The following is a 13133-nucleotide window of genomic DNA, read 5'->3' as shown; positions in this document are numbered from 1 at the left end:
ACTTAAATCCCTGCTTTATAACGTTGAAGCAGACTCTTCATGCTTTCTTTAATGATGATCTGATGGGACTCTGTATTTCTGTGTTCTCCGTTGTTTCTAACCTTTGTCCGCAAGTGTGGAACTGTCTTGGCCAGGACTTTTTTTTATCTCAATGAGACCTTTGTCCTGGTTAAATGAAGGTTAAATAAGACAGAGAGTGCTGCTTTGTTTCCCTCTGACCGCCCAAGAGAAAAGACAAGCTGACACAACAAAGCAGACACGGACCTTATTGTGTAAAAATACCTCTTTTTTATTGAATTTCCATCATTACAATTGCACATAATCAGTCTGAGCAATCTAAAATATGTATAGAAATTCATTGAGCTCTAAATGAACAGTCATCAGTCTTTAGCAGAGGCTTTAGAGATGTGTAAATATACTGAGAACTTCACTTTCCATGGAGGCAACGAGCTGGAGCCACGTACGACCCCTCACCCACGATGTCACCCGACAGCAACCAAAGACCCTCATCCACGTACAGTAGCATCTCCGGACACGTCTACGAAAAACCCAGCCCCCCCCCCCCCACCCCGAATAAAAGAACACAACACCGCAACATCAGAAGTCACATACAGCTGCGTGTACCAGCAGTTTACCACCTGCAACATAGAAAACAGAAAGCTCCGCGGTTCACAAGTCGGGTCGTAGTCTTTCGACCTCGAGGACGCTCCAAGCGAGACGTGCTGTGCGATAGATGGGAAACAAAGAGACCTCAGCACGGTTCACACACACACACACACACACACACACACAACAGGTTTACACTCGATATAATCTGGAAACACAATATTAAAAGACAGATTGGACTCATCCGCTGACACACTTTGAGGATGAGGAAGAAGGTGAGCAAAGTTTCCTCTCATTCTCTCCAACTCACAAATCTCGATCCATAAGAGGTCGTTCCAGTAAAACGCCGCTCGTCTACTGGATGTTACAGATGCATCATCCACTAATACGTGCCCGTCGTGGGGTTCTCAGATGAACGCGGAGGTTAAGAGGGGAACCGCGATGGGATGTGACAATGATCGCCTGCGAAGGACAGTTTCCACTCGGACGTCCTGCCCCCCGTTAACCCCCAGTGACAGAGGTTTACTCAGCAGGTGAACAGGGGCCACAAATAGACCCGCAGACAGGAACTCCCACATGCAAGCAGACTAACATGCACAGACAAAAACAAAGCCTGACATGCACAGACAAAAACAACAGAGCCCGACATGTGAGAGACAAAAAAAGAGCTGTTCTTGATGCATGTTTTAGGGGAGGGGTGACTGTTGTATCTGGGATCGCTTCTTTATCTCCCCAGTAAGGAACAGCAGGGTAAAGACACACACACGCACACACACGCACACACACACAGGAAAATGACGGGTGATTGGACTCTTTTGCATGACTCAGCTGTGACCAGAAAGGGTCGCCGCCGTTTGCTGAGCAGAAGAAAAAAGCAGCGAGCGTGGAGTTAGAAAGTTCTGAGTGCAGCTTTGTAGCATCAACAAAAATAAAACTGAAGGTGACATTAGGAAATGAAATGACAGCCATACATTAAAGGTCCTGTGTGTCCTTTCCCCCTGGTGCTGATAGAAATACTCGAGGAAACACAAATGAAATATGTTGTGGTTTTAGCTGCTAATGTTAGCTCGCTTGCTAATGTGGGCAAATTGCTAGCTAGCTGACGTAGCCAAACACTGACTGGAGTTGATGTTTTGTGGTTTGTCTCAGTTCTTCCAGGACTTGAACACCGGCCCTCCAGGTCAAAGTCCTGAGTTTTGGACCCGTCCTTCACCCCGACCCTCCTCCCTACGGGGAGTTTGACTCTGATGTCTGTCAGGTTACAGTTTGCCGTTCGCTATCAATCAAGAAGAAAAAGGTTTACAAAGAGAAAGCTAAATCTCATCTCATCTCATCTTCAGCCTGTTATCCGGGGTCGGGTCTCGGGGGCAGCAGCTCCAGCAGGGGACCCCAAACTTCCCTTTCCCGGGCCACATTAACCAGCTCTAACTGGGGGATCCTGAGGCGTTCCCAGGCCAGTGTGGAGATCTAATCTCTCCACCTGGTCCAACTGCATATATTCTCTTTTTGTTTAGTGTTGAGAAGTGGTGCTGGAGAGATACTTTACCAGGAATTAATAGAACAGAATAGAAAATACTTTATTGATCCCAAGCTGCAGTAACTCACAGATCAAGCTCACTGGGCATGCATCCAGACCTCTCTGAAGGACTAAATTTGGTTTCTTTTCTAAGGTTTCATGCTTGATTCAGCTGCACTTTCATGTTAAAAGTATTTGTTCTACCAAGCAACATCTGTTTGTACAAGCGGCGCCCTGTTTCGTTTGTGTCTTGTTTGCGCCTCCGCACAAAACCGCGACTATCCCATCGGCCCACAGTCGGTGGTGATAACGCGCTGAAAAGCAGCGCAATGTGTCCGCGAAGACAGAGAAGAAGACCGCCGGCTCATCAACGACAGCAGAAGCTTCAAATACAGATAAGAAGGGAGCAAACACAGCGGCTGTTTGAGAATTATCAGTATTGATGTGATTTCATTTACAGACAAATCAGAACCTTATATTTCCGATATCTCTCCCTCTCAAAGAAGACCGTGTCCACGTAGACCACAACCTTTCAGGGTCAGAACCACGGGTTTCTTTACAGTAACACGCCAACGAAGCGACTCCGTGATACGGCTCCTCAGTACAGTGCAAAACGTGACAGCGACATGCAGCGTCAGTGTGTCCCAGAAACAACAGTGTTTAAGCATCATTCACAAAGATGGACGACATATTTCAAGGTAAACGTTCACCACAGGAAAGCACGGGCAGGCACTTCACAGACCTACAGAGACTACACACACCATCGCTGCTACGACGCCGTGCAGCTGAGGATGAATGGAAGGGGCCTCTGGGTGTTTCCTACAGGTGTCTGGACAGGAGGGCTGCACACGGCCCCCTCCCCGGCCCCTCAGAGCCCGCTGTTCTACACCGTCTCTTGGGTCAGATTCGATAACTTCGTGAGTGGCTTCTTTGCACCTGAACGACCTTTTCACTCTGCTGAGTGAAGCGTGACTCGACTCGAGGGGCTGCACCATATGGCTGAAATCTCCGATTCCCATATAGAAGACCTCAATAACGATAAATATCAGGATTTAGCGAGTTTTCTGGTGATGCAATAAATCAATAGTATAATGAAATAATGAAAATAACATGGTAACGCAGGGCGGGGTGATCAATCATCGTATTTTGACGACTGCACTTTTGTTTTTACGTCCCTCTATTTGCTTTCTCTTTAATTTCACTTGGAACTGTTTCGTTCACAGGAAACTAAGGGCGCACTCCCACTGTGCGTCCGTCCCCTGCCCCGTGCTTTAGGGTCCTTGTCCCCCCCTCCAGGCCCGTTTGTACTCACACTACCTGGGCCTCGGAGAATGCTTCTTGCTGCCTATACGTCATCACGCCGTAACACGTCACACGCATTGGACTCAAGTCAGTTGGGTCGGCAGAAACACGACCCAAACATCCATTTTATTAGGCGGTGTCAAATGTAGGAAATGTTCCGTTAACCCCCCCAAGAGACCACCAAAAAACAAAAAACAAAAGCCAAGTGGATGTTGATTGCAGGATCGACACTATGGGATCATTTGTGACTGCAGAGAGACATGCAATCTTTCCATCAGCCACCATGGCGTGAATAACAACCACTTCTGCTCTGAACCCGTTGTGGGCATCAGTTCCTGACACACTAGTAATCTAAACGCGGGGTTCACCAGGAGTGCGTCTGGAGCTGGAGGTGCAGATTTTGCGGCGATTTGTCGTCAGTAAACGGATCAAACGTGAGCCGAAATAACAGAATCACGATGCTGATTTGTAAATAGTTTAAACTCGCGGTTTGTCAGGTCTGTGGCGAGACGACGAGCAAACGGCTTTTAAACGGGTCTGGATCCATCGTGGTCGTGCCATGCGGGGGAATCTCCACGCTGATGGGCTTTCACAACACGACACCACGAGTTTCTAACCGTCCGGTGCGATTCGGCGTCTCTGCTTTGACTTCGTGCACCACGTGAGAAGTTTGCACGTAGCCGTCGGACCGCCAGGCGCCATGTTTTTAAGGCCCCTGAATTCTTGAAAATGTTAAAGAGACGTCTTCTAAATGAATTCTGGAGCCGCAGCAGACTCCTTTTAAATCACAGGTTGAGCCTTTAAGCAACAATCTAACCTGTGCATGAAGCTCCGATGGACCAAAGACACGAATGAACATCAAGTGAAAACCCAGAAACAAAACATTTATAGGCGAGAAGATGACGTGAATGATCCAACTGTGACAACACTCCACCTCCACCTGCACCTCCACCCTGCCACGTACAGTATTTCAAGTTTCCCGTTTCGTCTTTAGAGTAGTACTTGCATAACAGCTAAAAGGCGTCCGCCCGACGCTTCCTGCCATCACAAACCACAACGGGGGGGACAAAGAGCCGAGGCAACAACAGAGAGGAGGACACATGAGCTGAAGGACAACGCTGACGAGAGACACAGAGTCATGGAGGAGTGGGATCATGACGCGGTGCAGACGGAGGGACGGGAGGCAGAGATCCCTTCATCGTCCTCATCACAACAGATTATTTAGCTTTTCTATAGAGAGGCACATCGAAGGCTTGCAAGTTACAGTTTAAAAGCAATTTGAGCCAAGAAGAACAGAAACACACACTCACACACACACACACACACACACACACGCACACACGCGCGCACAGAAGGCTCCGAGGGGTCGCTCAAGTGTTCAGAGGGAAAACAGCAGTTGTAATAAATAAGAGAAACTGCAGTAAATACGTCTGGGGGGACAAAACAAACCCTGGATCTAAATAATAACAACAGTAATTCATATAATATTAATAATAATAATAATAATCGTAATAATATCCAGTTCTTTTCATGTTGAACGTAGAGTGGAGAGGGCTGTGATTGGCTCAGAACAAAGTAAAACAAGGAGAATTATGGGTAATCTTCTCCCACAACTGACCACGATGTCAACGCGCGCACACACACACACACACACACACACACACACACGCACACACACACACGCACACACTCACATTAGCGTGTCAGTAGGGCTGCATGAGTCATCGGACCTCGTACCTGTGCAGCAGGTCGGACGCCTGCACAAAATGAAGCGCTCCGTATTTTCCCTAAAGTCAAAGGTTGAATCTGGAGAATGAGCAGAACGCCACCGTCTAGCCCCAACAACAAAATATAAGTCCAGCAGTCGGGTTGCCAGGTTGGTTGCAGAGTGTGTCAGCGATCAGCTCCGTGTCAGTGAGGAATCAAACAGGGAACCACTCATTTGGACTCATGAATTAATTTGAAAACTGTATTTAAAGTTTGTCAGTCTGCAGCTGAAGTCTTTCTGTGAGTGCTGTGTCATCGCTCAGCTCTCAACTCAAAATGATTCAACAACAGACAACCCTGGCAACCGGCAACGCCCAACGCTATTGGCTGCTACCATGGAAACACAACGGGACAGGAAGTCACTGTCAAACCTGTCAAATTTAATATTAATTCAGACTCTATATATACAAAGATTCTGCATATTCAACCTTTAAGGTGACCAGATTCCATTTGCATGCGTTTGGGACGAGCCCCGTGAACGTTATTTCACTCTGTGGTCCGGACGGTTCTGCTGCAGCCAATCAGCGCTCTGATACGACTCGAGAGGCGACCGCTCGTTCAACACAACCTACAGAGGTCAGCGTAGAAGCTGCAGCAGCTTCAGCTTTAACAGAACTGGAGACTCTTTGTTAAGAGAACGACACTGAAGTCTGGGGAAATATGTTTTGTCCTTTCTCCTGATTGACGTTGGCGAGAGTTTGATTGACAGATGGTTCGTCCAATCAGCTGCCAGGTGTGTTTTGAAAGCACCTGAAAGCTCGGTTTCCAGTGACGCCTCCTCATCCTTACGATTCGACATCAATTTAGGCTCAAAATCGTGTGTTTTCGAACGCACTAGTGACAAAAACAGCCACAGAATCAAGGGAATGAATGCGTCCAAACAAAATACGAACGTTTGAAACAAATTCTCACGTTCTTTTGTGTGAAATTGTTTGTTTTTACCGCATCGAAACACTACAACCAAGAACGATATGAAGGTACCGCGGCCACGACACCAACGTGAGAATCCTGCTGCCACGCAGACGTGAACAACAGGAGCGTCGCTGTAACGGACCGGCTCTCACGGGCACGAGGGGACGGCCCAGGAGACATAGTGAGAGAAAATCATCAACTCAACTCTGAGCGACAAAAAACATTGTTATGCAAAGTCGTGCAGCCCTGCTACACACACACACACAGGCACACACACACATACACACAGGCACACGCAGACACACACACACACAAACACTCACAGGCAGCCAGAGCCCAAACACGTGTAGTCGACCTCTTGTAACCGAGGGGAAGCAGTTGCAGTGCAGTACCTATTTGTGAGCACTAGGAGGCGCTGAAGTGAAGTCAGTCTGCAGCTCTCTCCTCGTCCGAGCCCGTTTCCACCCAGAGATATATTCTGTACATGCAGTCAACCACTAAACCGATGCAACACTTGCTTTGAGTATACAAACATTGAGATTACACATAGATAGCATTACATCACTCATCTTTATCTATATAATCCGCGCCTCTTTCCACTTCTGCTTCGACCGACTCGACTCCGCGCGGTCGACTCGCTGACTAACACGGGTGTTTGAGTAGTAGGCCGTGCACAGAGGCGGGGCAGATCTAACCAAAGAGGGAGTTCTTGCATACAGACATGTTAAATTATTCCAGATTATGTTTGAGGCACCCATCTCCCCCACCCCCTCCCACATCAGGTACTGTACAGAGGGCCGGGCGGGGGGGCGGGGACAAACTCCTGCTGCTTTGACAGCGTCTCCTCCGGGCTCCGTCGGTCTTTTTCTGGAGGGAGGGGTGAGAATAGGCAGGCGAGAGGGTGGTTGGTGGGGGGAGGGGGTCCTGCAGGTAACAGGGGCTGCGATTGGTGCTTTTTGTTGAATTTGAACAGATCTTCCCTCCCTCCTCTGCAAGGTGGCGGCTCAGTCCCCCAAGATGACTTTCACAAAGCTGGCCACGTCGGTCTCTTTGGCCTCATGGGAGGTGAAGAAGGGATGTTGCTGAGAAGGGAAAATACATTTATTTAGTCGATCAGAAGTCAATATGACGGCCGGTGCGTGTGCTGAAGCATCTACAGCAGCTCCTGTGAAGCAGAGGCCGGTCACACGCAGGGAGAATGGTGTGAGTGCACCCTCCAGTGTCCGATGAGCAGCATTACAACATGCAGGTTATCTGATCTGCCAATGTGACCACAGGTTTGAAAAGCACTCACCATGAGTTCTGTGTAGGTCGGCCGCTCTTTGGAAACTTTCTTCAAGCTGCAGAAGCAAAAAAGGAACATTAGTCAACTCATCTCTGTCCTCGGCCATGAACTCAAGTCATTCTCCAGCTGCAGTCTCAAAGGAACGACCTTTGACCTCCAGATGTGTGAATGTAAACGGGTTCTCTGGGTCCAGATGTGTGAATGTAAACGGGTTCTCTGAACTGAAAATCTTTTGGGTTTGGACAGAAGGAGCACCTTGAAGACATCACCTTGGCCTCTCAAAAATGGTTTTATTCATTTTTTTAAAAAGTATTTCAGAACAAAGAGCCACAGAGTCGCTGAATTATTCTGATATTAACCCTGAGCATCACAAAACGGAGTCTGTGCTGGCGTCCCGCAGGAGGAGCTCAGCCTTGAGTTGGTTATTATGTTAAAGTTAAAAAGAAGAATAGACACATTTGGAGCTGGATGTTTTCTGATGGAGAGGAAAAAAGACGTACCACAGAGAGGAGAAGTCCACAAAGTCCGGGGAGAACTGGTCGGCAGGCAGCTGGGGCGAAGGCTCTTCCACCACCTGCTTAAGCTGCTGGAAGGGCGTGCCCCACGAGTCGTACGGGAAGCGCAGGATGGCGAGCTCGATCTGAAAAGAGGCAAGTATGAAAACGCCTTGATCAGGGTTTAATGGATCAGACCTGGTCATTCATCACCCTGTACCTATGAGACTATCCAGGTTCAGACTGTAGATTAGAAATAATATGCATTTTCCAGGCACGTCCAGCTGGGAGGAGGCCTCGGGGAAGACCCAGGACCAGGTGGAGAGATTAGATCTCCACACTGGCCTGGGAACGCCTCAGGATCCCCCAGTTAGAGCTGGTTAATGTGGCCCGGGAAAGGGAAGTTTGGGGTCCCCTGCTAAAGCTGCTGCCCCCGAGACACGACCCCGGATAAGAGGCTGAAGATGAGATGAAATGAGATTTTCATATGGGGGCTGTAGCTGAGGCACACACCTTTTTTTGAATAAGAGCGACCGTGAGGCGAGGAGGAAACATACAAGCTGTATGTTCCCTTTTCGGCCGTTTGACCAGTGTGAGTGAAACCGTTGGGACATAGAAAAAAGAAGGAGGGACCATGCGCAGACATTTCAAACAATGGCGGTGAAAGGTTCACGTTGGTGTGATGCGGAGGTGGAGTGTTTACTGCAGATTTGGTCGATGAAAAGATTCAAAAACAGTCGACAAGACGCACAAAAACTCCGAGGTCTACGGAAAGATCTGGAAACAAAGCCACGCATCGCCATGACGTCATCAATGCGTGTGACGTGTTACGGCGTGATGACGTATAGGCAGCAAGAAGCATTCTCCGAGGCCCAGGTAGTGTGAGTACAAACGGGCCTGGAGGGGGGGACAAGGACCCTAAAGCACGGGACGGAGGCACAGTGGGAGGGCGCCCTTTATGTCATGTTTATGCATCATCATTATCTCAACTTGCGGGCTCGGCCCAACTTCTAGTAGACCTTCGTCTTCATCACCGGCATCACAACAGACTCCTGCCCAACAGTTCCCAATAAGCTTTCATTCACTTTCTGTCGGACACTGGGAACAACCTCGCCGGAAAACGCCGACTCATGGAAGATGAAGGCGCTGGAGGCGAGGTTCGTCTGTTCTTATGAAGGTGATAAAATAATAACGAGGTCTGAACCGAGACGGAAAAAACTCTTGTAGCTTCCACATTTGCAGCAGCAGCTTCACGACGTCGTTCCCACTCCTCACAGTAAAAGAGGCAGACGTTGCCGTAGATCGCTGAATCCTTGACACTAAAATATTCTCTGCTCTGAGACGGAAATGTGCAAATGAGAACGCTGTGAATATTTAACAGCTGATAATAAAACGTCTAGACGCTACTTTGGCCGGAGCCTCATGGAACCAGATCTCTATTATTACTCATTCTCACCCTTTACACACTTTTATTCTTTGCATTAATGAGAAAAACTGAGATGAACAAATAAAGGGATTTAAAAAAACAAACATTTTCACAGTGAGGAGACATTAAAGCGGGTTACCATGGTGATTCCCAGACTCCAGATGTCAGACTTGACGTTGTAGCCTTTCTGGTTGGTCTCGGGGTTGATCCTCTCCGGCTGTGGGACACAAGGAAGGATGATGTCACACACACACACATGGCAGCAGGTTGTCAGGGACGACGCAAACTTCCTGTACACACACACACACACACAGCGCTATGTTCCCCGAGCGTTAACCTGGCCCTAAAACCCACTCAGCCAATCAGCAGCAGAGCAGACGGTTCAAATGGAACTGGGCTGCGTAAATGTGCGGATGATGATTATGATGAGAGACGGAGAGGTGAAGTTGTTCACCCGTCCGCTGACAGACTGAGGGCCTCGTGCTCAAGGTGGGCTTTAGTAAAGCACGTTTGCACGTGTACGAGCACGAGCGTGCGCACTTGTACGAGCACGAGGCCTACGGCGGTTCTGAGGTAATTTCCTGTGCGCCTGTTGGGACGTAGAAAAAAGAAGGAGGGACCATGCAACAGCTCTTTTTCTCGGCCACATTTCTCCATCCAGCCGTTACAGCTGATGCAGGTGAAATGTAAAAAGCGTTGAAAAAGAAAAAACGGAGAACCTTTCTTTGTTTGTTTGCGCTGATCACTGGCAGCCCCCTGGCTCTAACATCTCTCCATTAATTGCATGTATATAGGTCCTGTTTGTGCATGGGTGTGTGTTTCGGGCCTGTGTGTGTAACATGAATAATAATAAAGTGAAAAAAAATCGAATTTCTCGTTGCGGCATTTATTCTTCTTCTAAAAAAAAAAAAGAAAATAAGTGTGAAAAATGTGTCAAATATAATTTCAGTATGTATAAAAGATCCCGATGTGCACAGTGACGGTGCTGCACGTGTGAACTGTCCGACAAAGAAGAGCATCAGAGGAAGAAAGACTCTGGACACTGTGGTTTAAACGTGGTGGAGCAAGGGTGTCAAACTGATCCAGTGAAGTGAATCAAAAACACACCTGGTCCAACAAATCAACTGCGTGAAGACAGTTCAGGTGATTGCATGACTCGAGTCAGGTGTGTTCTTACTTGGTTGGAATGAAAACCTGCAGCCACAGCGACTCTTTACTGGACCACTTTGACACCCTGCTGTGGAGGAGGAAATTCATTTGATCTCATAGCGCCCTTTAGATCATGATTTACGCTCCTGATGTTGATTTAACAGGTTTGGAGGACGGAGCTTTGATTGAACCTCTTTGATAAAGTTTATGTATTTTCTGAATCTGCGTCCAAAGCCGGGGACAGGAGCAGGAAACATGAAGAAACTCCCGTGTTTATGCTCATGGGTTCTTTTGTTCTTTATGGGGCCATGTCTGTCAATCTGCACACATCCTCCTCTACTTATTTTCTATTTATATGCTGAGTTTTGGCTGTTGTGGACGTATGCTCTGGCGCTCTGGAGGTGTCTGTATAACCCTGTATGTGATGGGTCGTGAATCCCAGACACAAAAACAATAATTCATTCATTCATAGAGCTGAAAAACAGATGCTGCAGTAAAAAAACGACACCATGAGGGGCGTCCCCTTGGGTCTCTCCCTGCTTACCGCCATGTAGGGTTTGCAGCCAGCGTCCATGGTTTTGGCCACGGAGTCGACCAGGTAGCCGCTGATGCCGAAGTCGCACATCTTCACCTGGCCCTGCGTGTTGATGAGCACGTTGGACGGCTTCACGTCTGCAACCACAAAAGCAGCACTTTGAGTTTGTGTTCAGCTGCAAAGAACGACAAACATCAGTCTGGGCTCACTTTGGATTTGTCACTTGTAATCGTTCTGAGCGGTTACATGAAGCTGCCACACGGAGGTCATGGCCACGCCACAGAGGTTTGACACAGGAAGCATGAACATTAACTCTAAGGGTGCACTCACACTGTGCCTCCGTACCGTGCCCCAGCATGTTTCACAGCTAAAGTCTGGTTCTTTTGACCAGTGTGAGTGCAACCGTACCGCGTCTAGGAGCAGCACGCTTGCCGTCCACGGCCCGTTCGGGAGAGGTGGGCTTTAGTAAAGCACGTTTGCACATGTACGAGCACACGTTCCCAGGTAGTGTGAGTACAAACGGGCCTGGGGTGCAGGGGGAGAGGGAGGGGGGACAAGGACCCTTAAGCACGGGGCGCAGTGCGGAAGGACAGTGTGAGTGCGCCCTTAATGAGAGCTGGATGGATAAAGACGAAGAAAGGAGAAGGAAGAAAGAGAGATGATGCATCGCAGACACAGCCTCTGAGAGCTTTAATGGGTTTTCTGCTCGGGCTCTTACCTCTGTGTATGACTTGCAGAATTCTGTGCAGATGCTCCAAAGCTTTTACTATCTGTAATAACAAAGCCCATTAATAAGCAAACGAGAGTCACGGAGCTAACATCTGTCATTGAGCTGAGCCTCCACAGGAAGTACGTCGTTAGCAGTTCATGTTTGATCGCCGCTCAAAGGCGTTTGGAGGTGAACCCACCGAGACGGCGATCTTTCCCAGGATGTCCTCGGGGATGCTCTTGCCCTTCTCGATCACCTGCTTGTAGAACTTGTCGAGGGAGGTGTCCATCAGCTCCATGCAGATCCAGACGTCGCCCTGGCAACCACACAAAGTCACATTATTTGGAAAGAGATCAGGGACAACAAAGCACCAGGATGCATTCCAGACGGACGGACGGACGGACGGACAGGAAGCGAGGGATTTTTCCAGCGTTTGTCGTCGCGGCGAGGAAATCCTGAAACGTCCCGTCGCTGCTGCAGGAAGTTGTCTGCGTCGTTAAACCTTCACACGTGTTTGTGATGAACACACACCGTCGTCACATACCGGGCTCATCACAGATCAGATGCTTTAATATCAGTGTAAATATTAGAGATATGAAACAAAAGTGAAGTCAAAATTAAAAACAAAGTGAGGTCCGTGTGTGTGTGTGTGTGTGTGTGTGTCCCAAGAAAACTTAAATGGATCTACTTTACACTGCATACACACGAAGGCCATAATGTTCTTAATGGGGACAGTGTTTATATGTATGCATAACTGTATGTAATAAATGTAAATAATGTGTTTAAACATATGCAACTAAAATCCAGTATCTGTCAGTGCTAAGGCTACCAAGACAGTCCTTGGTCGGGGGACCACTTAACCAGTGGTGTGTGTGTGTGTATATATATATACACACATGCACGCACGCACGCACGCACGCACGCACCCACGCACGCACGCACGCACGCACGCACGCACGCACGCACGCACGCACGCACGCACGCACGCACAGGTTAAATAAGACAGTGATCGGTGATGTCTGTCTTGTAAAGTTTGCATGTGACCTTCTCGGGGTCGTCCTTGTTCTTTCCAAAGTGATCCCATATTTTAGTTTATTATGATTAAACATGAATTATTAACTGTGTAACTGTGACGTCAGAGGGACCTGCTGTCTTAATAACAAAAACACTGACAGTAAGTCTGTGTGTCACCACTTCCTGTATCCGGCCCTTTAAATGAAAAGCCCTCGGGCGCCGGTCACACAAAGACACGGCTCCAGATGTTTGTTTTTCTCCTGGGACCAAAGGACCAAAGACACTTTGGTCGGCTAATGATTTAAAATCTGAAATAAAGGATTTTGAAGACAAGTGACACGTGATTATGACTTAAGTCCACGTTCTGACTCCTGCCAGTTCACACCAGAGAGACGAGGGTGAGGCGGTGCGTCATGTC

At 48.2% G+C, this 13133-nt stretch overlaps 1 protein-coding gene across 2 annotated transcripts in view; it reads right to left on the bottom strand.

Moving 5' to 3' along the window:
- Positions 1-585: 585 nt before the first annotated feature.
- map2k6 (mitogen-activated protein kinase kinase 6) overlaps positions 586-13133 on the bottom strand; it is a 29511-nt gene continuing 16963 nt past the window's right edge. For both annotated transcript variants that reach the window (XM_083932913.1, XM_083932914.1), the window contains exons 6-12: positions 11901-12017; positions 11711-11762; positions 11002-11129; positions 9448-9525; positions 7889-8028; positions 7398-7443; positions 586-7185 (exon numbers count right to left, since the gene is read on the bottom strand). In XM_083932913.1, the coding sequence (XP_083789039.1) occupies positions 7108-7185; positions 7398-7443; positions 7889-8028; positions 9448-9525; positions 11002-11129; positions 11711-11762; positions 11901-12017 (639 nt within the window). In that variant the 3' untranslated portion in view covers positions 586-7107. The remainder of the gene's footprint in view (positions 7186-7397; positions 7444-7888; positions 8029-9447; positions 9526-11001; positions 11130-11710; positions 11763-11900; positions 12018-13133) is intronic.

This window comes from Echiichthys vipera, assembly GCF_963691815.1.
Source record: "Echiichthys vipera genome assembly, chromosome: 18".
Classification (NCBI taxonomy): Eukaryota; Metazoa; Chordata; class Actinopteri; order Perciformes; family Trachinidae; genus Echiichthys; species Echiichthys vipera.
This window is presented reverse-complemented; position numbering and strand designations above follow the sequence as displayed.